Genomic DNA, 23,040 nt, shown 5'->3' on the forward strand with positions numbered 1-23,040 from the left:
TGTATTCGCAAAAAGAAAAGGAGTACTTGTGGCACCCTAGAGACTAACAAATTTATTTGAGCATAAGCTTTCGTGAGCTACAGCTCGCTGAATCGGATGCATTTGGTGGAAAATACAGAGGGGAGATTGATACACACACACAGAGAACATGAAACAATGGGTTTATCATACACACTGTAAGGAGAGGTTTCAGAGTAGCAGCCGTGTTAGTCTGTATTCGCAAAAAGAAAAGGAGTACTTGTGGCACCTTAGAGACTAACAAATTTATTAGAGCATAAGCTTTCGTGAGCTGACTGTACCTCACGAAAGCTTATGCTCTAATAAATTTGTTAGTCTCTAAGGTGCCACAAGTACTCCTTTTCTTTTTACTGTAAGGAGAGTGATCACTTAAGATGAGCCATCACCAGCAGCGGGGGGGGGGGGGGGGAAGGAGGAAAACCTTTCATGGTGACAAGCAAGGTGGCCTATTTCCAGCAGTTAACAAGAATATCTGAGGAACAGTGGCGGGTGGGGTGGGGGGGGAGAAATACCATGGGGAAATAGTTTTACTTTGTGTAATGACTCATGTAGGGCTGGGATCCAAATCCTGATCCCTGGGGAGCAGGACGTGTCAGGAGCCAGGCCGGGGTAGCTACGGTTTGAGCATCACTGACCCCTGCCTCCCACCTATGGAAGCAGTAACTGGCCCTAACTTGAATCCACGCAGCAGCCGGCAACAACAGTCGCGGGGCTGGGGGCGTGAAGCGCGGAGCCGTAGATGCACGGGCTGGGCTCGCCGCCAAAGACGGGGGCAGCCGGTGCGAGTTCTGAGCACGCGCACAACAGAGTCCGCCCCTGGGAGTTATGGCTCTGGCATCGATTGACTGGGCTGCTGCGCCCGCGCAGGCGCTGTGGGTTTGGTGCCATCTTTGTTGTGGGTAACGGAGGCAAGCGAGCGTCCGGCCGCCCGGAGTTGGATGGCGCCACCGTCCCCTTTAGCGATTGCTCCTGTCTGCTGCCGAGGCCGGACGGTGCAGGCGGGATGGCGGAGCGGGGCGGCTCCTCGCCCGCGGGGGGCTCCGGCCGGACCTGGTGCCTCAGGCGAGTGGGCACGAGCGGCCAGTGGCTCCTGCTGGAGAGCGGCAGCGAGGTGGGGCCCGTAGGACAGGGGACGGGAGCTGGTGAGCGGGGGGGGAGGCGGCTGGTGGCGGGGGAGGGGCGGGATGTGGTGGTGGTGGTGGGTAGGGAGGGAGGTGATGAGCAGGGGGAAGGGTCTGTGGGCTGGTGGTGGTGGTGGTGGTGGGGGAGGGGGCAGTGAGGTGTGGTGGGGCTGAGGGCTCCCTGGTGTTTCCCATGTGCCCCTGAGCCCTGCAGACCAGTGATTCTCAACCTTGCCGGACTACTGTACCCCTTGCCGGAGTCTGGCTTGTCTTTTCACCCCACTTAAAAGCTATTTGCTTACAGAATCAGACATAAAAATACAAAAGTGGCCCGGCACTCGATGGCTGGACCATGGCTTACTTTCTCATTGTTTACCGTATCATGGTGAAATAAATAGACTGGAGTTTTAAATATTGTGCTTGCATTTCAGTGTATAGTACATAGCGCAATATAGACAAGTCATTGTGTGAAGTGTGATGTTGTACGAATTTCGCTAATGCTTTTTGTATAGCCTGTTGTAAAACTAGACAAATATCTAGATGAGTTGAGGGACCCCCAGGGGAACGCGTAGCCCTGGTTGACTGCTGTAGAAGCAGCAGCCTGTAGTATGGGGTGAGGGTTGGTTGGTTTCCATTCCAGCCCTTGTCTCTTCTGTGGGGGGGAGGCGAGGTCCAGTGGGCAGTGGTGAGTGCAAGCTCCTCCCACTCACTGGGGGAAGCCACCTCTGCTTTACAGGCGGAGGGTCTCTTTGCTGACTAGGGCAGAAGTGTGGAAATCTTGACAGAGTGGTGGCAGCTTCCTCAGAGTTGCTTGTATAATGCTCCTCTGAATGAGTGAAAGTCTTCTCCAAAGGTGTTACAGGTCCTGCTAGGAGTTAGAGTCCTAGCAAAAAGAAAAGGAGGACTTGTGGCACCTTAGAGACTAACAAATTTATTTGAGCATAAGCTTTCGTGAGCTACAGCTCACTTCATTGGATGCTACAGCTCACTTCTTTGGATGCATCCAATGAAGTGAGCTGTAGCTCACGAAAGCTTATGCTCAAATAAATTTGTTAGTCTCTAAGGTGCCACAAGTCCTCCTTTTCTTTTTGCAAATACAGACTAACACGGCTGCTACTCTGAAAAGAGTCCTAGCAGAGAGTTTGTGACCTTTTATTTCTTCTTGAACAGAGAAAAGCTTAAAATGTTTGAGGGTGGTGATAGAGGGAAAGCAGAACTTTTTTTTCTTCAGAGGTTCAGGGAACTGGAGTGGAGGCTTTCTCAATCTTGAATTGAAGGAACGAGATGCTGAAATTCTGACAGATTCCTTCCACCCTGCTGTTTACCAGATATATATTAAACAGAATGGAACAAAAAAAACAAAATAAGGCTTTAAGCAGTGAGTTAATTTCCCATCTCAATACTAGAAAATCAGGATTAACAAGAAATGAATTTCTAATGTAGGAGACAGGTGAGAATCCTCTGTAAAAATGAGTCTTTCTGACCTGTACCTTACAGAAGCTAAAAAGGGTACAATAATCAGAAATGACTAATACAAAGTAGATACCGGTTAAGAAATTTATTCGTGGACTAGTACTCAAGGTCTTGAAAAAGACATGACCAATACTGATGATGTATGCATGTGTAAGTTTTCACTTCCTTGAGGATCATCTGACTTTCTGCACAATTCTGGATTGCTTGGTAAATATGTGAAATGCTGGGTTGTGTTCTTTCATAGTTTCCAAGACCAGAAGGGAACATTGTAATATAGTCTGATCTCCTGTATAACACAGGTCATAGAACTTCCCCAAAATAATTCTCCCCCTCCCCTGTTTGAGAACCTCTGTGGTAGACTGAAGAGCCTAATATTAAATATTTGTTTTCCATGTAGGTACTTACAGACTGTAATCAAGTCACCCGTTTACCTTCTCTTTGTTAAACTAAATAGATTGAGCTCCTTGAGTCTATTATTATAAGGAATCCTTTAGTCATTCTTGTGTTTCTTCTGAATCCTTTCCAATTTATCAACATCTTTCCTGAATTGTGGACACGTATTCCAGCAGCGGTCATACCAGTATCAAATATAGAGATAAAATAACTTCTACTACTTCCTGAGATTCCCGTTTATGCCACAAAAGATCACTTTAACCCTTTTGGCCACAGCATTGCACTGAGAGCACATGTTCAGCTGACTATCCACTCTGACCTGGAAATCTTTTTGAGAATCACTGCTTCCCAGGATGAGGTCCCCCATGCTGTTAGTATGACCTACATTGTTTGTTTCTGGATGTATACCTTTACATTTAGCTGTATTAAAACACATATTGTTTGCTTGTGTGCAGTTTACCAAGCAATCCAGATTGCTCTGAATCAGTGGCCTGTCCACTCCCCCATTTTTAGTGTCATCACTTTATCAATGATGATTTTGTGTTTCTTCCAGGTCATTGATAAAAATGTTAAATAGCATAGGGCCAAGAACCAATTCCTGTGGGACCCCATTAGAAACACCCTTTCAATGGTGATTCTCCATTTACAATTACATTTTGAGACCTATCTGCCAACTTTTAATCCCTTTAATGTGTGCCATATTTATTTTACATTGTTCTAGTTTTTTAATCAAAATGTCATCTGTTACCAAGTCGAAGTACAGTACATCAATGATGTTACCTTTATCTTGTTGCCTTTGCTATTAATTATTGGACCACAATGGTATTTTTCATTTATCAGCATGAACTTTCAAGTTACATTGATGACTGTCTTTCAGCTATGCCATACTCTTCAGGTAAATGATGACTCCTGTGAGAGTCACAGGGATTGGAGGAAATAACTAAACTGTTCAGATGCTTTGTTAAATTGACTTAGAGATTGAACAATGAAAAACTTCAGCCTCTCCCAAGTTAGAGGAACCACAACTTCTGCTCTCATTATTCACCAGGAAAATTCTCCCCTCCAAGTGAGCCTTCAGTGTCAGAACTCCAGCTCAGTAAGAGATTCTATCTGTCTCAAGTAAGATTGGAGAGTCATACTGCTATACATCAATGTCTCTGTAGATTCTTGACCAACCTGAAGGACTTTATGCAGCTAAAGCTTCTAAGATTGCTCACCTCAGTTCTGAACAAAGAAAATGTGAGAATGCTAGTTTTATCAGAGACTTTTTACTAAGGGCTTATCTACACTAGCACTTCACAGCACTGCAACATTCTCGCTCGAGGGTGTGAAAAAACACACCTCTGAGCACTGCAAGTTTCAGTGCTGTAACCTGCCACTATAGACAGAGCACCAGCGCTGGGAGCCATGCCCCTTGTGGAGGTGTTTTTTTTCAGAGCGCTGGGAGAGCTCTCTCCCAGTACTCTGCCGCGACTACACAAGCCACGTTGCCAGTGAAGACATGCTCCAAGTATTCTAGCCAGAAGGCAGAAGAGGGTTGGTTGTTGGAGTACTCAGTTAAAGGAGATTTGTTATCGGTTAAATGCAGGGTGGATAAAAATCAATGCTTTTTAAAAAAAAAAAAAAAAAAAAAATCTGATTTTTTTAAAAATTTAAATCGGATTTTTTTGATAAAATGCTTTTTGAGGAAAAAACTTATCTAAAGATAGTTTTAATTAAAATACATTATAGCTCAAAGAGATCTCATCATGGAATAGGGATTATAAATTCTAACTCTATAGTATGAGATAATATATTCATGTAATGTTTAAGAAAAGTTTTGTAAATGAGTTCCAATAGTTCATGGATTAGGGACCCAATTTTATGGGGTTCTACAGGCTTCTGTATAGATTATTTAGGTTAATCTTTCTATCTACTCAATGAGACTCAGTGCTCAGTCTAGAAGATACCATCACAGATGCTTAGTTTTGCAGTTCTCAGACTGTGGATTTGTGTCTCCAGAGATAACATGCTTGTTAACAGCAAAAATGTTTTTAAATAAATAATATATAGAGGTGCAAAATAACAGATCTCAACCCTATTGTCCCCCTCAGTTTGTATACACAGAGTCAATCCCTTACCTCTCTCTAAAAGTGCAAAGTTTCAATAAGTTCAGTGAATAGAAGATTGTTGGGGGCGGAATAGATCTGGACAAGGAGAAGAAGTCTGGAGATAAATGTGAGAAGGGAGGGACAGGCAGTAGAAACAAAAGTGAAACTGTCTGAGCAGCATATTCCAGAGGTCTTTCTGAGTGTAGCCTTCATTGATTTGAGATCTACCAGACCAGTCTCTCACTAGAAGGGCAAACCTATAATGGCAGCAGTCCATAAAAGAGACCCATCTTTGGGAATATTTTAATTAAGTTCCCCTACCTGTGGGTAAGACAGGCATGCGTGCAAAATTCAAACAGTGCAACAAAGAAATGCAAGGCCTGGTTGCCCGAATGAAATAACATCATGAGAAGTGTTCCTTCTCAGGAGGCAGCTGTGTTGAAGATGATGAAAGGAACATGTCTGAACATTCACCCAACAGGAATGCACTTTTATGTAGAAATCCATGATTAAATCAAGTCTTCCTGACTAGTGATTTAAATCATGATTTAAATCAAATCCACCCTGGTTAAATGGACACAAATGTTCCCCACTCCTAAAACACCAGTGTACGTCAGGCTTTTTCAAGGCTTCCCCCTAGCTTTTGACTCTTGGATTTAAACATGAAGTTATGTCACATTCAGTAAAAGTTATAAGTAGTAACCACTTGTGTGGTTAGTGTTAAACTTACTACTTTGAACCCCAGTAGACACTACTGTACAAAGCTAATTCATCCCATGTGTTTATTTTACTGTATTTAAAATCAAAGCAGATCACTCTTTCTTTATTGTTACTGATGGTGGCTATTAAACTGTTTTTATCTTTAGGTAACTATAGGCCGAGGATTTGGTCTCACCTACCAGCTGGTCTCAAAAACCTGCCCACTGATGATCTCTCGTTACCACTGTGTTTTCAAGCAGAATGCACAAGGCCAGTGGACAGTTACAGACAACAAGGTACTGAGATTGAAGGAGTTTTAATTGCATTGAGAGATATTGAAGATAACTTCCCATTTGGGAGCTGTGTCTGAGTAGCTGCAGGGTCATAGTTATGAAGTACAGGTAACCTTGAGTCATGCTGTAATATAGTCTAACTTGGGTAAAAGACCTATGGGAACATTTGCTTCTAGTTGTGCACCCTGAATCTGGAACTTCATCCTAGCTGAGACCCAGAATGCTGTGTCAGGCTTATTCATGTCTACAAGGGATACTTCCTGCTTTTAGCTTCTTCTCTTTAATAGAGCACTTTAATGCTATCAGATAGTGAAATGCTGTGGGGAGGATTGGTCCTGAGAGCCTGTCTGTGAACTTTGTATTGCTATGCAAAGAATAACTATGAAGGCTGACATTCTTAAAAAGGATATTGCTCTTGCAATGTTAATTAAATGACAAACTGGTACCAGTTATTATAGTGGCACAACTATAATTTAGTTTTAATAAACTAAAGTTGGAGATGGTTTTCTGATCATGAAACTGGCTTTTGATTCCATTGGTTGACATGAAACACATCTTCATCATTTGGCTAGAGTAAAGAATTGAGATTAAAGTTCTAAAATGCCTACTATCTCATTTGCTGACAATGGCAAGTTGCTTGCCCCTTTAATTCAAGTCCCTTTCCCCACACTTTCCTTCAGGCTGGAAAATTATTAAAGTTAGGAAGCTGAGTGAAAACCAGTTAGAACATTCCAAATGTTACATCTGTAGTACAAGTTGACTTATAAAGGATTCAGTTGTAAGGCCAAGAATAGGTGGAGGGACTAGAAGACATACAGTGAGCGTTATTAAAATCTCAATCTTGTTTGTTTTGATGCATACAATTCAAAGCGCATAGCCAAGACTCTAAATGCTTTGTATTTTTAATATGAAAAAAAACCCAACAGAAACTAACCAATCTCCCATCTACAAATACTAGCTCCAAGAATCCCTCCCTCCCTGAGAGTCAGGAAAGGAGGTGGGCTCTACAACATGCCCTAATAGTCAACAGATTCCAGTTATTTTGGAGGTGAAATGTGGTGAGAGGAGTGAATTTTAAATGGAAAGATCCCTCATGCCCTATCAGCAGCCCTCTGTCTCCTGCACACAGCCCCAAGTAGCAGTGGTGGTGTACTTTGAATAAAAGATTAGTTACTACAGTCATTGCAGAGTGACTTGTGTGCTTACATGCACCCACTGGAGACAGTAAGGGAGAGGAGATGTGCTGACCCCAATCATCTGTTCATATGCACCTTCTCACCATTTTAGCTGTAGTTCTTCTTCCACAGAAGTAAATTTCACACTTTTCTTGGAAGGAAAAATAGAGACTAGAAATAGGCTAGATCCCACCAAATTTTCCCCGTGGGTGCTCCAGCCCCGGAGCACCCACGGAGTCGGCACCTAAGGTGCCACTTTTGATGTGATCAGTGGGGGGAATGGCAAGTTGTTAAATTTAGAAGCCCTTTTAGAACCGATTGTCCCTCACTGGACAACCAGTTTTAAAAGGGCTTCTAAATCTAACAACCGATTCCAGCGAACCGGTGCGAACCGGCTCCAGCTCACCACTGAATGTAACCCCTTGCTGCACCTGCTACATGTTATCATCTCTACTGTTCCCTCAAGCTTGTTATCATATTTCTTTGGGATACTTCCATTGCTGATGACACTACAGTCTGTACTGAGCACAACTCAATTCTCAGCTTGTTCTTATTGTTAGGAAGTTTTTCCTCTCTTGGTGTCTAATCTAACTTAGCCCTCTTTTCAGTATAAAACCATTGCTACGTTATACATCTTCTGGTATGTCTTCTCTTTCTTTTTGTGTTTCTCTACTTTTGTACAGAGCTGGTTTAAGTTTTCCCCTCTGCTTTTATTTTGTATGAATTTAGTCCCTTTAACCTTCTTTCTTTGTAGCCTGTTCTTGAACTCTTGGTGACATGCCCAAATAAGTGTTCTTGACAAATCATTCCAGTGTGTCATTGATCTCTGTTGCAGAGTCTTTCCTAGGGGCTAGCTCAAGCATTTCCCATTAAGCTTCAGACCATTGTTTCTTCTTTAAACCACCATAGATAGTTCCATCCTTTTCTTCCATGTGGTTGCCTAAATCAATTTTATTCTTAAGAGTTGTAGAAGGAAACCCTTACTAGTGGTATAACTAAATTTCTCTCACACACACACACACCCACCCACACACACACACACACACACACACACGAAAAAGGGACACTGACTCAGTTGTTTGAGTAGTGCAAAAGCTAGTTAGAGAATTTGTTGAATTATCTTTGAAATATTCTTTCTGAAAAGGTAGGCTTTGTTTGCAGCAACCAAATATACCTTGTAGAGGAGTTAACTTAAATGTACATTGATAAGTTTTGTTTTAGAGTAGCAGCCGTGTTAGTCTGTATCCGCAAAAAGAACAGGAGTACTTGTGGCACCGTAGAGACTAACAAATTTATTAGAGCATAAGCTTTCATGAGCTGGGTAATTACACATATTGAATCTATTTCCTTAAGTATCCTCACACCTTCTTGTCAACTGTCTAAATGGGCCATCTTGATTATAACTACAAAAGTTTTTTTTCTCCTGCTGATGATAGCTCATCTTAACTAATTAGCCTCTCACAGTTTGCATGGTAACTTCCAACTTATCTATGTATTTTACTATATGTTCCATTCTATGCATCCGATGAAGTGAGCTGTAGCTCATGAAAGCTTATGCTCTAATAAGTTTGTTAGTTTCTAAGGTGCCACAAGTACTCCTGAAAAGTTTTGCTGATTTCTGTTTGTTTTCAGAGTTTAAATGGTGTTTGGTTGAATAAGGAACGTCTTGATCCCTCAAAGGCCTATCCAATAGCTGAAGGAGATCATATTCAACTAGGAGTGCCTTTGGATAACAAAGAAACTGCTGAATATGAATATGAAGTGATTAAGGAAGAATGGGAGAAAGTTAGTCCATTTTTAGCCCCGAGGAATGACCAACTGATGGGGAAACCTAAGGGTGCAAGAACTAAACGTAAACTTAGTTTGGAGGAATCAGAGGCATCTGGACTAGAAGGCCCTTCGAATTCAAGATCTAAAAGGGACAGAGTGTCCTGCGATAGTGAACCTTTGGGTAAATCATGGGGGAGGGCAGAACTGGCCAAACAGCCAACAGAAAACATGGATGTTAAGCTACCTTCTCCTGGACCAAGCATGGAGGAGGATAAAGCTACAGTGTATTGTAATCCTATGAACTCTGAGAAAGCTATATCTCTTAGCCATAAGGACCAGAAAGCCTCTAGCCTGGCACAGTCTTGGACTGGTTTGGAAATGCTGAGGAAAACCCTGGGAAATATAATGAAGCTGAAAGTCAAGGTGGACGAGAAGCAGACAGCTGTTTTGAGTGTGAAGAAGAGCAGGAAGTCTGGCCAAAAAGAGATCAGGGTGATGGAGCAGGAGCTGCAGGAATTGCAGGACCAGTTGTGCACTGAACAGGAGCATCAGCAGCAGAGGGTGCAACAACTGGAGAAGATATTCTATGAGGAGCAGCAGCAGCTTCTGGAGGTATGCACGTTTGTATGGAAATTATCTTCCATTCCAAAGTATGCCACTTCCAAACATACAGACCTAGAGAATGGGTAGAAACAAGAGGGGCTTGACTAGGCAAGAGATTAGTAATGGGGTTTAACCTCAAAGGCAAGTTCGGCACAAATTGATAGTAAAAAGCATTATTGCCATTTGAAAGCTGAATAGTCTGTGTGAAATGAATATTGTTTCTGTGTTCTCCCTTGTGGTTGTAGAGAGGACAAGGACTGAATGGGTCGTTGAAACTGAACTCCTCTTCTATCTCTAGACATAGGTTACCAGGTCAAGACTGAGTTGCATTGGAAGCCCTTTCCCATTCAAGCAGGAGAATCAGTGGGCACTGCTACTTCCATTGATCCAGATTGTCTAATGAATAAAATGCAGGAAGGGCAATTTCCTTACCTGTAAATACGGTTTCCTTCACAAAGTGCTCAATCTGGAAGTTTTACAGGCCTGTATACATTCATGCAGATAAGTAACTAGCTGTCAAATTTAAAAAAAAAAAAAAAATTCTGGTCTCTGTCTCTCTGTACTTGAGTTTGTTAACAAGTATGTTTGAAAGCAAGAGAGAATCCAGCTGAAAGTGGACTGGTCATTCTGCCTAGTAATTGGGAACACCCAAGAAAACCTATTGGTCTAGATAATTGAACGCTTCATTGTTGAAACCTTGCATACAGAAAGACAGATGATTCTCCCTCTCTGCCCATACTGGAGGAGGGATCCAAAGCAGCAATGGGAGTTGTCTATAGTAATTAATCTCTTTAGATGTTTCCAAATGGAGTTAAAACATTTCCATTTCCCCACTCACAGCCTATTACTTCCCTTTCTCTGCCTTATGAACATTCTAGTCCCATTAAAGCTAAAATAACTTGGAGATGTTTCAGATATTTATATCTCTTTGTAGACAATATCCTTCAGTATTAATGTTTGAGTTTAAATGGCTCTGATCATTCAAGAGCCTGGGAAGCACTGAATGTGAGATATTTCTTAAGTTTGCTTTAGGTTTCCTTACGACACTTCCTTAATTAATCTGTTTCTAACATGAGAGAAAACAGGAGTTTCTCTTTCTCCCTGTTCCTCTAGCCCAGCGGTCTCAAACACATGGTGGCCCGTGGAGTTATTTGCTGCGCTCCGCCAAGCTCCCCACCCCATCCCCCAGGAGTTCTTTCCTGCGGCCGCCAAGCTCCCCTCACCCCCGCCCCCAGCACGTCGCATCCCTGCTCCTCTGCCTACCTCCAGGTGCTTAGCGCTTTCCAGGAGGAAAGGGGAAGGAGCCGGGAGCCGCGTGCTCAGGGGAGGAGGCGGAAAAGAGGCGGGACTGGGATTTGGGGAAGGGGTTGGAATAGGGGCAGGGAGGGATGGAGTTGGGGTGGGGACTTTGGGGAAGGGGTTGGAATGGGGCCAGGGAAGGGGTGGGAAGAGTTGGGGCCTCATGAAAGGAGTGGAGTGCGGGTGGGGCCGGGGGCAGAGGGGTGGGCTTTTATATCTTTGTATGGAAAGGTGTCAGTGATGTGGCCCGTGAGCCAGTGTACTAGGCCTCATGTGGCCCTCGTGGTGATTTGAGTTTGAGATCCCTGCTCTAGCCCAAAGGTAGTCAATTGGCAGATTGTGGGCCAAAGCCGGACTGCCAGACACTTCTGAATGGACCCCAAAATCTTTTTATTTACTTCTCTTTTTTTTATTATTATTCTTATTTTCTCTGGACCTTGACCGTATCTTAACAAAAATAATTAACTAGCTGTTCCTGACCTCTTTATATTGCTTAGTTTGGTTCCATAATTGTTTTTCTTCTCCCCAGCAAAACTCTCCTTTTGTGTCTTATTTTTTCAGGGAGTGAAGAAGCAGCAAGGGGAAGAGAATCTGAAGGAGCAACTGGCCCAGGTTCTGCAGCAGGTAATTTACTACAAAGCTAGGTGTGGTCCAGCTGTGTAATGTGGGGAATGCCTAAACTTTGCCTGCTATTCTGGCAACTGGCCAGGAGCCCTAGGACTGTCCTCAGGAACAGATTGCAACTGCTTTTCATCTCTGTGATATAGGTGACAAGTTCCACACCCCATGATAATTGGCAAACAGAAATACTGTGGAAAAAGAGCAAAAATACACTAAATACAATCTAAAAGCTTTAGGTAACTGTAATGAATATGTAACTTCTCAGTTGGCTGAACCTTTGGTAAGTGGCTTTTTATAAGCTAGCTGTCACATCTCTAGCTGCTGCTTTCTTTTTTCTAAATCAGATTTTATTGGCACATGTCATGGTATTTCCATGCAGTGTTGTTGTAGGATATTAGACAGGAAAATTGGCTGAGATAATATCTTTTATTGGACCAACTTCTGTTGGTGAGAGACAAGGTTTTGTGCTACACAGAGTTCTTCGGGTCTGGGAAAGGTATTAAGGCTCGGTCTATACTACAGAGTTAAGCTGACATAAGCTACCTTATGTCGACCTAACTATGTCAGGCTATGTCTTCACTGGCAAGTTTTTGTGCCAAAAGTTATACCACTTTTATTAAAGCTCTGTAATTAAACCGCTGTTGCATTGTGTTCCTTGTGTCGCTGGAGCACATCCACACTAGCAATTCTTGCAACGACAAAGAGCAGTGCACTGTGGTAGCTATCCCACTATGCAACTGGCTGCAGGGTGCTTTGGGAAGGGTTTGCAGTGCCTCACGGGACAGGTACATCACATGATTCAGGTTTCTCAATCCCACTGTTCCATGAAAAAAGAACAGGAGTACTTGTGGCACCTTAGAAATTTATTTGAGGATAAGCTTTCGTGGGCTACAGCCCACTTCATCGGATGCATAGAATGGAACATATGGTAAGAAGATGTGTATATATACATGCATACAGAGAACATGAAACGGTGGAGTAAGAGGCTAATTTAATTAAGATGAGTTATTATCAGCAGGAGAAAAAAACTTTTGTAGTGATAATCAAAATGGCCCATTTAGACAGTTGATAAGAAGGGGTGAGGATACTTAACATGGGGAAATAGATTCAATATGTATAATGAACCAGCCACTCCCATTCTCTATTCAAACCCAAGTTAATGGTATCTAGTTTGCATATTAATTCAAGCTCAGCAGTTTATTGCCAGCTGCTTTTCAACTGAAGTGTGGTGGGGAGTGTGTGTGTGTATGGTGGGGGGGCAAGAGACAGACAGTGTGTTTGGAGGAGAGTTAATGTGTCAGCATGCTGTCTCCTAAATTCAGATAGCCCTTGAAGCAGCCAGTCCTGAGGCAGGGGGCGGTGGAACCCTCCCACATCAATCCCTGCCTCCCTCCCTGGATCTGCTCAGAGTATCTCTTGCTCTCACACACACATATCCACCCCTGCCTGCCTGCCTCTGTTCCTATTGTGGGAGACAGCAGTAGCATTCCACATTAATGATTTGCTTTGTGTCCCAGAGCAGAACAGCACAGCATGCTGGCTGACAAAAGGGAGCTTAAAGGGGAGGGGCACATGCCTGCAGGGCAGTGGAGTTCAAAACAAGGAGCAGACCAGTCACTGCAGGCATTGTGGGACACCACCAGAGGTCAGTTACGGTCAGTTACAGCGATAAAAGCAATCAAGGCATTCACGCTGGCACTACAGCACTAAAACCTCAGCGCAAAAACCTGAGGGATTTTGGCGCAAAAAGCGGTTTGCAGTGTGTACACCTCTGTTGTTTCAGTGCCAAAAGCTGCCTTTTGGCAAAAAAAAACTTGCCAGTGTAGACCAGGCCTCAGTGTCTACACTACAGCCTTGCTCCTGCCGATGTAAGTGTCCTACTACACTGAGGCCTTATCTACACTACAAAGTTTTGTCGGCAAATGCTGTGGTTTAATTAAAGTGGCATAACTTTTGCTGACAAAACTTTGCAGTGTAGACAAGGCCTGATAAAACAACTCCATCTCCATGAGAGGCATAGCGGTTATGTTGGTGTAGTTAGGGTGACACAGTGTCATTGTAGATCCTGGGTTCCTTCTGACAAGAGAGCAGTTCCCAGCTGGGCTGCTGCCAAGTTTCTGCTCCCAGATGGGCTGCCACCTGGGCTCCCTGCTGGGAGCATGGCAGCTGGACTGGGCATGGATCTCCCTGCTGGAGGCCAGAAGTACTGTGTGGCTGCCCCCCAGCTGGGAGCGGGAAGATGAGAAGCCCCGGGGGACAGCTGGGTTCCGGTGCTGAGCTATGCAGAGCTGAGAATCCTGGCTCTTAGGCCCCCCGCCTCCCTTCAGTCGCTGGAAAAGCTCCAGGTGAGGATGCGCACCACTGACCAAGGGAGGGTAGTGTGGACATCAGCCACCGCAGTAATTACTGTGGTGGCTGTAAGTTGACTTAACATACCTCGATTTAAGATTGTAGTGTAGACACGCCCTGAGAGTGTCACAGCTAAATACAAGATGAACAGATATAGTTTAGCGTAAGTAGTTAGCACATATTTGATGGGACCATTCAAGGTGAAGTGGCCCATTAACACCCCTTTAGTCATAGGACAAAAAGTGAGATTAGTGGGTTAGAGATTGTTGTAATAAACCATCAGTCCAGTGCCTTTATTAAGGGTTTTAGGTTTATTTATATTTATTTATATTTATTATATTTATATTTATACTTATATTTATATTTTTTCTAGAATGACCAAAATAAAAGAACTTTGTTCATCTGTTTTTGTGTTTAAATACCAAAGTAAATTAATGTGAATGGGACAGCTCTTGTGTCTCCATTGCTCCTTGTTCTGGGGTCTAAGCAGGCAGCACCATCTGCTCCTCCCTGAAAGGAGCCCAGATTTTTTGTTAGGCTCAGAGCCTAATTAGGCTAAGACCTAGTCTACATTAGAAGCGCTACTTAGGCGCAGCTGCAGTGCATCTGGTGAAGATGCTCTTTGCCGACAGGAGAGCTCTCCTATCAGCATAATAACTCCACTTCTGCGACAGGCAGTAGCTATGTTGGTGGGAGAAGCTCTCCGGCCAGCATAGCGCTGTCCACACCAGCTCTTGGATGTGGATTATTCACATCCCTGAGCAACATAAGTTATACAGAAGTAAGTGTTAGTGTAGACAAGGCCTGAGGTATGGATAAGAAGCTAACTAGTAACTAGTCCTGGTTACCCTCAGCCCAAGGAGACACTCCCACTGGCAGCTGGAAAACCCTGGAACCTCTTGGGATTTAACCCCCAAATTCTTATGTCACTACCTGATAAGATAAGATAAGAATGGCCATACTGGGTCAGACCAAAGGTCCCTCTAGCCCAGTATCCTGTCTTCCAACAGTGGCCAATGCCAGGTGCCCCAGAGGGAATGAACAGAATGGGTAATAATCAAGTGATCCATCCCGTCACCCATTCCCAGCTTCTGGCAAACAGAGGCTAGGGACACCATTCCTGCACATCCTGGTGTAGTGAGGCACAACTGGGGTATGATTTATATCTTCCCCAGAGATGTACTTCTGATAAACTGGGTTTGTATTTTCTGACCTACGCTGAATCCAGTGACTAACCCATCTATTGATGTATTACATAAGGGTTTTACCCTTTTTAACTGAGAATCTGTTTGCTTAGTGCTTGAGTTTTTTCCAGTTGTGCGTTACCGTGTGGCCTACATTTTACTTGCTTATAGAAGACTAATCCTTTTGATTCCTCATCTAAAGAAGTAATTGGAATCCTTAAGCCCCTAGGAGTTGGGCTCATGTTGCATTGATTCAGTAAAAAATTGGCAAAAATCAGTGAGTGATCAGGATGGTAGGGAGCATGTACGTTTCATTGGGGCAAGTTATGAGAATCTCTCTGGATTTATATTTTCACAGCATCGTGCCCTGATGGATGAACTGAGTCGTAGCAAGAAGGATTTTGAAGAGATCATTCAAGCTAAGAATAAAGAGTTGGAAGAGACTAAGGTACTGAACAGAAATTGATTTTTCTGTTCTGTTCATTAGAGCAGCACAATTTGCTGCCATGGAGGAAACAGGTTGTTCAGTACTTTCCTTAGAGCTTCCGATTTCCAGGAGCAGTGGAAATCTTGTATATTGAAGAGGTGACTGGCTTGCTTTCCGGATGACAGGGAAAAGATGTCTTGTTTTGATAGTCCCCTACATGGAGTGGCACTGTGAATAGGCATTAGTGGAGGAAGCTCAAACTCAAAAAGAGAGTGCAGAGCAGAGGAACATGACACAATGTGCAGGAGCAGTGGCCCAATCTTCCCTCCTCAAAAAAAGCCCTACCAGACTGGGTGAGTTTGAAAACTAGTGTTTCACTTTCTGTTAAAGTTCATACAACTAAAACTGCATTGAGCTCTATCTAGGACTGAAAACAGCAAAGGAATTGACTGAATTAAGGCATGTCTCCTCCTGCATGAGGGCATGATGGAAAGCAATCTAGAGAATTCCCTATTGTGCCTACTCTAGGAGGACATGGCATCTCCCATCTTTGGCTGCATTTCCTTTGACTTTCGGTTCCTTCAGAAACTAAACATTGTTTTAAATGTAGCTTCGGTTGTGACTTTCTCCATTTTACTTAGGAAGTAGACCAGATGCCTAGTATACCTTGGTGACTAGCAACCTGTTGCATTTCACTCTACATCACTATATGAGACCAAGGAAGCATCTTAAATTCCCAAGCTTCTACTTGTTTTTTTTGCACTCCTCCATTTGAACTGTTTTGGCTGAACAGATACTTTCTATTCCTGCTGCTACAATAGTTCTTCTGACCGGAGACCTTTTATGCCGAGTTCATCCTGCGGTGAATTTTTGCTTCAAGGAAATATCCTTTAAGTAGTTAGGAAAGATCTGGAAGATATTCTGGAAAGCCTGACTCAGCTTGTACCTTCTTCACAAAAGTAGGACGTCAGTAATTGTTGAAACTATGTATTGTAACAACTATCTCTGCAGTGTCTGGGATTGTTCTCTGTATGGCTGTGGTTGCTGATTTGAAACCCCTTTCTTCTCCTCTCCATATAGAAAGAATGCAGACCTGAAACAAGAAAACCCTGGGATTGTGTGCTGTATCTGTCTCTTTCCTCCACTGCTCCTGCACCCCATCTCCTGCCCTTATTTAGTAAACCCTTTGCTCCTCAGCAGGTGACCATGTGTGTCTTCCTTACAGGAGGAGAAGGAGAAGGTGAGAGCGCAAAAGGAGGAGGTTTTGAGTCAGATGAATGATGTACTGGAGAATGAGCTGCAGTGTACAATCTGTTCTGAACACTTTATTGAGGTACAGTAATGGACATGGCTTTGTTCAGAAGGGAAAGGATTTAAGAATCTTTTATTTTCAAAAGTCAAAGCAAAGTTTTTGTTGTTTTAGAAGTGTTTTATAGTTCTCTTTAGATCTAGGAAATTATTCACACTGACATTTTTGTGTTTTGCTCCCCTTGCTGAGTATTGTCACTTTATATTGTCATTTATACCTACCCAATTTCAATGAATTAACTGGGGTTGCATGGCTATAACTAAGGGTAGAATTTGACTCCCCTTCAGTAATCCTAGAAGGGACACTCCACTCAGATTAGGCCTGCAATGTAGGCTATTAAAGCATGAATAGAAATGTTTATTTTAATTTCAATGGGTCATTTAGAAATTCCTTCTTAACAGTGGAAACCTGAACATAATGACCTTGTTCTAGCGTCTGAGAATCAGAAAATTAAACTCCATCTAGTTTCACTATGGAGTGGTGCCTCAGGAAATATGCTTTAAATTGAAAGCATGGTCTAGTGTTTAAGGCTCAGGACTGGAATTTTGAATTTCTTGGTTCTCTTCCGAGTGCGCCACAAATTTGCTGTAATCTTGGGTGAGTTACTTCATTTACCAGTTTTTCCGTCTGAAAAACAGGGATAATCTCTACATTCCTTGTCTTGTAAGGATTGGTTGTTTCATAAGTACTGTGTGATCCTTAGACAGCAGGTAATAAAGAAGGGCACTAATATTTTCTCTAAGAGGAAATGCCCATATGATGTTTTGCTACTTCACAGGATTTTCTTTTATCCCAATCTCAGTGCTCTGATGGTGTTCTTCCTCCTGACCTCCGCAGGCTGTCACTCTGAACTGTGCACACAGCTTCTGCTCCTACTGCATCAATGAATGGATGAAACGTAAAGTGGAGTGTCCCATCTGCAGGCGAGAGATACAATCCAAGACGCGCTCCCTGGTTCTGGACAACTGCATTGACAGGATGGTAGAAAACTTGAACTTGGAGATGAAGGAGCACCGCCTGGCTCTCATCCGAGAGCGCAAAGGTGAGAGGTGGGTGGATGAGGTGTGACAAATGCAGTCTCTGTCTCCGTGTCTTTAACAGAACTTCCTTTGGCACCTGTATACCACAGGAATGCACTAGGAATGCACAGAGTCCTGGGAATGAACCTTTATTCCTGTATGAGGTTATGGCTGTGTCAATATTTCCAATAGATTTTTCAGAGGTTAGATTGGGAAATCATTTCAGAATATGTTACATAGCCAGATTGTTGCATTGTAAAATAGTTTGGGGAACTTTCTAGAGACTATATCGTATGAACCGTATTAATCAGGGAAGTGGGAAGACTTCACTACTAGAGGCTAAGCAGTATTAGTTTATTTGGTGATATTTTTAGTAAACTATCATTGCTCAGAGCAGGTCTTGAAAAATCTACCAAGTGACTTCTAGACAGTGGGTTAAACGTACTGGCTATAGATCAATATGAAAGCTGAATGGTGGGAGGGCTGGTTGGCAAGTTCCACGGGCAACATGCCAGAGAGAAGCGTGGCACCAGCACACAGTTACTGGATATTGTTTTCTAATCTGCTTTTTTAGAGGGGTAATTTATAGTTGGCATTGGATGGGAGACCGCTGAAGATAACTGGAGTGCTGCATGTAGTGTTGCTGATTCAGCAGGTCTCACTCTTCCCTCTGAGTCAATATTGAATTTAGTGCCTCAGCATGATTGAGGGACAAAACCATGGTCCTGTCCACTTGTAATTAAAACAAGAGTAGTAAGGGTGTGAAGCTTGATATCCTGCCAAAATTCCAATGTGGGTAACGCCATTCTACATCCCTGTTCCAAATCTGTTTCTAGAGCACCCATCACTACTATCTAGGTATTGAAATACAGAATTTATTCTCCATTGCTCTTCCTAAAAATGGTTGTTGCTGTGTGCTGTTAAATCACTACTTGGTTCCCCTTTAGAGGTGGGTGCATGATCCCTTTTATGTATAACGTGTACAGCTCTTTGGGATCCATCCTAACGAAAGGTGCTTTTGAAATATTTCAGATCCTCCTTGGTGAAACAGAATGACATCACTAAACATTGTCAATGCTAACCTGAAAAAAACCACCTTTAGCCAAATCAGTCTGATTCCCTCAGAAAATGCTGCACTGCTCAGAGGCTTTCCAGCACTGCTTCATGGATTGCTTTCATCTCTGCAGAAGTGACTCTGCTCAGGTGTAATAGCCTAATATGCACATCTGTAGAGTACACCAAAGCAGCATTGAAGTGTCTTGTCGTGGACTTAACGGTGACCAGATGAAATGGTGTCTTTATGGGAACCCACTTCATTCTCACATACAGGAAATCAATGATTCTCAAACATTTTATCCTTTCCTCAGGCCCCACCTTCATGTGAGCCCGATACAGTGTTTAACTATTAATTGAATACTACGGCAAAGAAAGCTTTATAATAGCCTTTATTTTGACACATTTCAGTGAGATGGATGAGCTTGTTTCTATGCAGTGGTGGAAAGATTGACTGAAACTGGAATGAGCTCCAGTTATACATGGATTCCAGAAGGGAACTGGCTGGGAGACAGGCTCAACAGGGAATGGTTAGTTATATTCCAATAGTACCTAGGAACTCCAGTCAAAGATTAGGGCCTCTGCAAACAAGTAACAGCAGACAATCCCTGCCTCAGCAGGCCTATAGTTTCCAGAGGCTTGAATGGAGTCCTTGTTGTCCTCTGAAGTCTTTTGCTCCTTGATGCCCCTTCTGACTTTGTCCCTTTTCACCCTCCTTACTGATAAGGCCCTGAAGTAGCCAGCTGCTATAATCTCTTCTGGTGACTCCACATTGATTGGTACCAACAAGGGAGCATTTGGTTGGGTACCAACAGGGAGAGCATTAACAAGAGGTGAAGAGAATGTCTCCTTGCCCTCAGTGCTATTCCTGCAGCCCTGTTGGAACTGGAATACGCATACAAGAAATCAAAGAAAATCCCATTCATGTTGTTTTTTCAAGATTATAAATAGAAAAGACAAGCCCCACCCAGATGGTCTCCAGACCTACAGCTTGAAAAACTTGCTGTAAAGCGTACGGTGTGGCAGTAAGAGGAGGTACTAAAGTTTCAAAGAGAATTCTAGCAATTAGCACTGACTGTAATCTAGCCACCAGCTAACTACAGTATCTGTGTATGTTTTGAATGCAGAGAAACAGGATGTCTTAGTGAACCCAGCCACGGACAGTGAGAGCAGTATCATTTCTTCTATCTATTCCATCTTGTCGATGAGCAGTTATGACAGTGATGACTTTGAGGAGGACTCTGATTATGATGATATCTATGATATCTATGGTATCTGAACTCCCATATCGCAGATTGGATTGCCTGTGAGCCATGCAGAATCAACCCAAGTGTGCTTGGATCTACTGCCGTCAGAGGTGAATGGACTGGATGTTTGGACAGATAGGCGTTGAACAGCCTGGAATTCGAGCTGCAGACGAAGAGTGCTTATCAGAGCACTGTTTTTGTTTTTAAATGAATGTATAATTTCTTGCCCTCTAAAGCATACAAACTGGAATTGTGGGGGTAAACTAATGCATGTCATGCTAAGTACGTTTACACACAAACTTTGATTTCCACAATCACTTGTGACCTGATCAGTAGAATAATGTCCTGGTTTCCCTGCATGCTCCACTGCTTGTCTGCTGGGTTGAATTACACCTATTCAAATGTTTGTCTGTTTCCTTTATTTCAGCTAGTGGAGAGAATGGATAGATATTTGAGCAGGCCTGCCATTCCATCCAGCAGATAGCAGAGGTACACCTAATACACCAGTACAGTGCCAGTTTAATATGGGTTTTCCTTGTGTGATTTTACATGACAGCTTGACTCATGCTTGTCTTTGTGTCGTTAAGCGGTAACACTTGGCTGATTGTACCTGTACCGTCCTTGGATCCTAGTGTGCTCAGTTCATTGTAGGTTGGGGTGCTGGGTCTCTGGCTACTCTACTGATGTTACTTATTTTCTGTTAGGTAGAGATGGAGAAGATTGAATTACCCAAGTGTCAGCCTTAACCAGTGCTGTACTCTTGCTCGCAAAGCATCTTAGTCATTCTCTTTCCAGGCCTTTTCCTGCTTAAAGGAGGCGGGAAATGAGCACATCTAGGAACAATAACTTAAAAGAACCTAGTCAGTCCCTGTCAGAAGCGGAGATAACTTTTATCTCTTCAGAAGTGCTGCTGCTATTTGAGTTAATGGAATGTCCGGTGGTCCTGGTGGGGAGGTAGCATCTGTGGCAAAACACAAGGCAAGAAGGGGGGAAAGTACTGTACCTACATATTTTTACTGTTTACAAAATGTTGCTGTTCAGCTGGGACATAACACTAGCCTTGCAGCAAAGAAAATCCTCACTGAAGAGCTGGTGAACAAATCTTGCCTCGTTTTTGCAAGCACCTGACTGTGAAGTTCTGTTTTCATTGGCCTATGTACTTGAGTTAGTTTTGTTAGCTGAAAGGTACTGTTTGATTGTGTGAGAGAAAAAACATATTTATCTGTAGTAGTATTTCTCTATCTATGTGTACGTATGTACCCATTTCTGTATTTCTCCTGCTTCTAAGGAGAGAAATGTGAACCTACTTCCGCTGTTCTGCCTGCCACACCCAGAGCCACAAACTTCATTCTGCTAATTACTTTTGACTTTAATGATAAAAATGGGTCCTGCTCTCATTTTTATAGATCTGGTTGCTTAACGTTAAAAACATTTTCCCTTCTGATAGTCATAGCAGCCTTAGCATTTTACTGTTTTTATGAAGTTATTCCAAAAGACTCGTTCATTCAGGGATTTGTATGATAAATCACACAGACCATTCTGCCCTGCATTTGTTGGGGCAGATAAGCCAACAATGTAATATAGTTAAAACACACAGCACTCTAACCATGGGGATGTAGTATTTCTTAATTTAAACTATCCTGTGCTAAAGAAAGGACTCACTGCAGGAATGTGTGAAGGGTGCTGCCATTCCATGAGGCAAGTGTGTCCTCCTGACATGATTTGTGTGATCAGGACTGTAACAGGGACAAAATGTCTGATCTAGGAACCAAGGTGCAGGTAACTGTCACCCTTCTTAAATTTCAGTATAAGGTTTCTCTCCTGTGGAGGAGCCAACACTACCTTGAGGTTTCCTGCTCTCCTGTGCTCTTGACATTCAATTCCTACATGCATATTGTCTTTAGAAGTGCTAGTCACTTGTGGGGGAGGAGTGGGGATAGAGGATTGAGAATGGTTGACACTAACCCAGGACTCTCTGTGGAAGAAGGGGATCTGTTTCCATCTAACATGGGATAAACTCTCTGGAGCCCAAGGCTTACAGATTTCTTCTATCTGATGTATTCTGCCATGTTTCTGTATTATTCTTTCTGCCTGTTTTATTTTTACTAAATATATTTATTTTGCTTCTTTGCTATTTCTGTCATTGTCTAATTATACCTGTTCCAAAATGTAAGTCAAAGAAATTAATTTCTCAGGATGTCTGAGGATGGTTTCTGTTCTTCCCTAAAGCCAGTTAAAACCACAATGCAAGGAGGACTAGGATTAATGAAATCTGCTCACCTTCCACTACTGTCAGTAGTAGGTGCATTGGAAGTCGATGAGATGATGTGATAGACCAGGCCCAGGGAGGCATTGCTTACCTGCATGTACACTTTTATCAACAAAATAGCCTTTCACAACTGTAAATTTCCCCCCTTTAAAATTAAATGCGCTCTTTGCAAGGAGGAGAATAGCAGAAACACACTGAGGACAGACTATCCAAGAAACAACCATGTGAAAAGTGAGTTCGGCTAAGTAGGATTACCTTAATAGGCACCACATTGTGACAGCAATATTTCAAATGGAGCAATAGTTGGCAGCTTCATGTATTTTGGGTTCTAAGGCACAAATAGAGTTCTTCATCCAATAGATATTAGTAAAGCATGTAAAATAAGATTTACTTTATGGTGATGACAGAATACATGGTCTGGTATGTGAATGTCTAGCATCTTGCATTTAACCCTTTCCCAGTTTTAAGGTCCTTGGTAAGGCTTAGTCATCGACCTTGTTCCTGATGCAAGATCATAAGAACGGCCATACTGGGTCAGACCAATGGTCCATCTAGCCCTGTAACCTGTCTTCCGATAGTAGCTGGTGCCAGAGGCTCCAGAGGGAATGAGCAGAACATGGCAATTGGG

The 23,040-nt window shown here is 42.9% G+C and overlaps 1 protein-coding gene across 8 annotated transcripts; it reads left to right on the plus strand.

Moving 5' to 3' along the window:
• Nucleotides 1–742: 742 nt before the first annotated feature.
• On the plus strand, nt 743–22,277 carry RNF8 (ring finger protein 8). 8 transcript variants are annotated; one of them, XR_005292103.2, is made up of 9 exons: nt 743–1,129; nt 5,962–6,090; nt 8,895–9,644; nt 11,496–11,558; nt 15,447–15,536; nt 16,741–16,848; nt 17,662–17,873; nt 18,876–19,931; nt 20,024–20,164. XR_005292103.2 is itself a non-coding variant. In XM_043511595.1 (9 exons), exons 1-9 carry the CDS (start codon nt 957–959, stop codon nt 20,061–20,063), a joined length of 1,620 nt encoding a protein of 539 aa, XP_043367530.1. In that variant the 5' UTR covers nt 883–956; the 3' UTR covers nt 20,064–22,277. The 8 variants fall into 8 exon arrangements, 7 of the variants coding, with proteins under 7 accessions (XP_038252578.2, XP_038252579.2, XP_038252574.1 ...); XM_043511595.1 differs by lacking the exon at nt 18,876–19,931 and adding an exon at nt 3,846–3,900 and having other exon boundaries at nt 883–1,129; nt 20,024–22,277; XM_043511594.1 differs by lacking the exon at nt 18,876–19,931 and adding an exon at nt 3,846–3,900 and having other exon boundaries at nt 884–1,129; nt 17,662–17,866; nt 20,024–22,277.
• Nucleotides 22,278–23,040: the final 763 nt, after the last annotated feature.

The sequence above is a fragment of the Dermochelys coriacea genome, chromosome 3, assembly GCF_009764565.3.
Source record: "Dermochelys coriacea isolate rDerCor1 chromosome 3, rDerCor1.pri.v4, whole genome shotgun sequence".
Classification (NCBI taxonomy): Eukaryota; Metazoa; Chordata; order Testudines; family Dermochelyidae; genus Dermochelys; species Dermochelys coriacea.